Source organism: Mus pahari, chromosome 8 (assembly GCF_900095145.1).
Source record: "Mus pahari chromosome 8, PAHARI_EIJ_v1.1, whole genome shotgun sequence".
Lineage (NCBI taxonomy): Eukaryota > Metazoa > Chordata > Mammalia > Rodentia > Muridae > Mus > Mus pahari.
Genome location: NC_034597.1, coordinates 23,872,696 through 23,877,303, shown reverse-complemented (window position 1 = coordinate 23,877,303; position 4,608 = coordinate 23,872,696). Strand labels below are relative to the sequence as shown.

The window sequence follows — 4,608 nt, the reverse complement described above, 5'->3', positions numbered from 1 at the left end:
ACACACACACACACACACACACACACACACACACACACACACCAGCCCCCTCTGGTGCTCTATCACAGGACACAAACCTGCCCCTCCCCGGAGAGCCTGACCTTCCAAAGTGTTTCTCTGTGTTCCCCTAGTGAGACCCTTCTTTTCACTATCTCTTGTTCTGTGTCACCACAAAACCTTTGGCTGTTGGACCAAAGTTTCCCTATTTCATAGGACCACGGTGACCTTAATACCCAAGATGGTCAAGTCTACTCCCTTGGCCTCTGAATCAGGAGGGGTCAGTGGCTTGAGAAAACTCTGGTCTTCATCTACCTTCCTTTTCCTGGCTGTCCCTCTGTCCTCTGTCCACTGTTCACCCACTACCATGGACCCTCCAGCAGAAGACTGCATGCCCTCTCTGCTCACCTGTCAGCTCACTCCCCTTGTTACTAAAACCATCAAGGACTAAAGGCTGGGGAGGAAAGAAAGCCTTTCACACCTCTTTCCTCCTAGAAGAGCAGAATTCAAGGAGGTACGAAGTTTATAAATGATTATTAATTACCACCGGTCACAGCTCATCAGCACCATAGTGGATCTATTATAAAGACACCAATTAACAAAAGGCCTGCACCAGTAGAAAGCCATGCCGACTTCCTAGGGCCATGCGCCAAGGGCATTCCACTAGGTAGCCAGGCCTTATACAACACCCTGCTGTCCCCACATCCCCAGAAAAAGAAAGATGCTGCTCTCTCCAGCAGCCTCCAGTGCTCAGGGTAAAGCCAGAACAGAGTCTGGCCCCAGATGTGCATTTGGATCATTTTCCAAATGTGCACTATTTACTTGATAGTCCATGATGGCTTCTTAGGAAAACAAATGAGTGAGTCTCCATTAACCAGTGTGCGTTTCACCTGCCATGGGCGCTGCTGTCAGAATCATCAAGTGCTCAGCATCAGCTCTCAGGCCCAGCATCCAAACAGTACCCTTCCATGAACACCTCAGCCCTAGGAGGCTAAGTCCTCAGGCCCTTCCATATCCAGTCTGCTACAGAGTGTAACCCTGAAGGATCGCATGCCCTGTCGAAATACTGCCTTCCCCCCCCCCTCGCTGGAACTTTCTCCCACCATCTTCCTGTCCAAATTGCATGCTTCCTCAAACCCCTTAGCAACAAACATTTCTCTTCATCTCAGTAGAAACTAAACAGGAAGGATTCAAAACAGTCTTATTTCCATCACTTTGCAAGAGGCCGTGCTATCTCCTTATGAAGTAGAGTATTTGACTGGTCAGCATGGAGCATCCTCTCAGGATTTCTGGTCATGGTCTCCCCAAGTCTCCTCACTTACACCTCGCTTGTGCACTCTTCACAACGCTTCCCAGCTGAACCCTACAAAAGCTGACTTCACCACACTAGTAAGAAAAAGACTGACAATCTACCAGAGGAGAGAGGGAGGTGAGATAAATGAAAAAAGGACACTTGGTAAAGTTATGCACAGCTCCTTAAACAGAACATAACAGGAAAATGAAATAATATGGTCATTGTTTTGTTCCCCCAAAAAAGTGCATAATGATACCCAGAACTGATAAATTATAGTAAATTGTGCATGTTTGTTCACTATTCATGTATCAACTGATGAAACTGTATTAGAAGGCAATTGAATAGGGACCATCAAAAATTTATGTGCACAGGTTTTTAATCTATGAATATAGTTATAAAGGATGCTGAAAGAGAGAGAGAGATGTTGAAGATGTTGCAATTAAGAAATAAAAGAGGATACTACCAGTCACCCATCGGTGGACATATTCTGCAAAACAATACTGGAATACTACACAGCAGTCTAAAAGAAAACCGGTAGCTCCATATACACAGCCACTGGGAAATCTCAAGGATGTATTATGAAGTGAAAGAAAAAAACATGCAAAGTCCAAGATGATGTGTCGGTATACTCTCAGTCAAATAAGACATAGCAGACACGGAACAAAAGGCTCGGATGATGGGATCACAAGAAACACACACTCGGGGTGATTTTGGGAGAGGAGAGGAAGGCTCTACTACTCAGAGTGTAGGTTCTTGGTCTAACAAACTTTGAGACCCACACGGCACTAATTTAATGTGGACAAGTATCTGAGCAGTAAGATCACACTTTGCTTTCTCCTCTGTAGCACCCTGGAGTCCAAAGTCTGTCCTCAGCCATCCTCAACTTTCCCAGGTACAGAGCATCATCCTGCCCGGGCAGCACCGACCTAGACTTAAATTCCCCTCCTGAGAAACCGGCGCAGGTATCTATCTAGAAAAGAATGAGAGGTGCTTGAAGCCACCTTCTCCTTGTCACATCAACCGGAGTCAGCACCAAAGTAGGGCCCACACAGAGCATGAGTAGCAAGGTGAACTGCCTCCTCACTGCCCGTGAATAAGCTAAGAGCAGTAGGCAAGTCAGGGAGATCCTGGGATAGAGCGGTCTCTAAGTCACTTCTGCAGCCCAGCCTTACAAACAGGAAAGGTTTCTCCTTGAGTCACCCAGAATATAAACAACTTTGCCAAATGCCCAAATCTCCTCCTTTCCCACTTGACAAAAGCCTAGGGACTGATAATCAGTGTTGAGCTTGAAGTCAACAGTGCACAGCAACTACCCACTACACACCAGCAGGGTCTCCTCCAGGCCTGGGGTAGAACTGTAAGAGGGCAGTGCCCTAAAGCCTCCCTGCCTGGGTTCTCCCCAGTGTTGAAAAGCAGGCACACAGAGCTTAGCTGCTTCTCCCCAGTAGCTTCCTTTAGCAAACTCTGCTGGACTCTTAAGGGCTTGCATATAGAAAATGAAAACAAACTTTCCCAAATCATGGCTGAGACTGAAGATTGCTCAAGGCAACCTACAGCAAGGTGGACAAGTGTCCCAGGATTATAAACCTTTCAGTGTCTCCTCTCCGGGCCACAGCACAAGCGGGGGCGAGTGTGGGGGAGAGTATATACACCTGATGGCTACAGATCACTGCCGGGAAGAACTTACCCTTTGGTCCCCAGGCCCTGGTTAGAGACACCCAGGGATGCAAGCTTCTCTCACTTCTCTCTAACCCTGCCCCACTGAACAACTGGGAGAAGAAAACACACCAGGAATAGGGAAAGGCATTTTCCCCCTAAGGTCTAGAGACCTTAAAGAACAGACCCTGGTCCTGGGGGCTGACAAGCTGGGCATTTGTGGTCAGAAATTCAGTAAATCGCTGAGATGAAACTATTCCTGGACACTCCGGACAGGTAACTGTCAGGGAGCTTGCATCCAGGGACAGCTTTGCTGTTAGAAACTGACTTTTAAGTTGTCCAGAATTTCGTGTGCGATCCCGGAGCACTCTTGCCAACGCCCACGGTGAGCAGGCCAGCAACCAGGCCCTTCCTGACACGTAGTGGAGCCCAGGACTCAGCGGGCAGTTCAACTTGCTTTGGTTTTCTGAGATGTTAGCAAAACACCGTGAAAGATTGATGCGGGCCCCCTGGGCGGAGGAGCCCCGATTAGAGGCGTGACACCAGCATCTGTGCTGGGAGGACCAGGCGTCCCTGAGGCACCCATAGCCTGGGGCAGCGCGACCCAGGCGGAGAGGGAGGTGGGAGGCAGGTGGCACCCGGGCGGAGGGATGGAGCTGGATGAAGGGGGGCTGAGGGTGCCCCTAGACCCTGCCAAGAGGCTGTCACCTCGTGGGGCGAAGACCCCAATACTCATCAACCCTACTGCGGCCACGGCTCTTTTTGCTAGCTTGGCCTGGCCAAACAGCCCGGAAAAGCGGCGCTTACTCACCCTCTAGCTGTGGCGGGCAGTGGAAATAAAACATCGCCGACGGTCGGATGGGCCCTGACGGCTGGACCAGAGCTGGTAGCGGCCTGGCAGACTTGTGCCTGTGCGTGGCTCCGGCCTGGCTGCAAAGCAAACAGCAATAGAGCCTGAGTCTCCTGCCCGCACACCCCGAGGAACACAGGGAGTGCCCCGCCTACAAAGCCCTTCCCGAAGCCCTTGGTCCCCTGGGGCCACCGCGGGGATGGTGGGAGAAGTGGTTGCACCTCCCGTCCCAAGCCATGACCCTACGGTCAGCCTTCCGCGTAGGTCCTGCTGCTGGACAACCGCGCCCTCACCAAGCTGGGCACAGTCTGGTTCCTGGTTCTCAAGGGTCCCAGCCACAAGCCCTGCACTTGGTCACCGCAGCGGGGTCGGGCGATCGCGCAAGGCCATCTGCACGCGCAGCAGCTCGGGCCAAGAAGCCGGTGGAGCCCCAAGGCCCAGCGCAGGGAGCCGGGGGAGCAGCTCGGGAACCCTGCCTACCTCTGCGGGAGTCGGGCGAGAAGGCCGGAGTGCGCTCGCCTCTAGTCCGCACGCGGGGCTCGGCTGGCGGCGGGCGGGGCTTGGCGCTGCTGGCGCCCGCAGGACCAGAGAAGTGACTAGGGAAGTGGCCAGATGTCTTGCTGTCTGTCTACAGCGCGCGCCGCCGCTCAGCACTCGCCTTTATAATCTCACGCATAATTGGCCTTAATCTGATTATTTCCAGCGCTGTCTACAGCGAGTAACTTGGATAGGTCTATTGGGCCTTACAAATGGCCCACGTGGTGTAAAAAAAAAAAAAAAATCCGTCACTTCTCAGCAAACATCAGGAATG

At 51.7% G+C, this 4,608-nt stretch overlaps 1 protein-coding gene across 1 annotated transcript in view; it reads right to left on the bottom strand.

Annotated features, from left to right (window-relative positions):
• Drgx (dorsal root ganglia homeobox) overlaps positions 1-4,384 on the bottom strand; it is a 30,323-nt gene extending 25,939 nt beyond the window's left edge. The window contains exons 1-2 of the mRNA XM_021203832.1: positions 4,278-4,384; positions 3,759-3,877 (exon numbers count right to left, since the gene is read on the bottom strand). Of these exons, the coding sequence (XP_021059491.1) occupies positions 3,759-3,792 (34 nt within the window). The 5' untranslated portion in view covers positions 3,793-3,877; positions 4,278-4,384. The remainder of the gene's footprint in view (positions 1-3,758; positions 3,878-4,277) is intronic.
• Between the last annotated feature and the right edge of the window lie 224 nt (positions 4,385-4,608).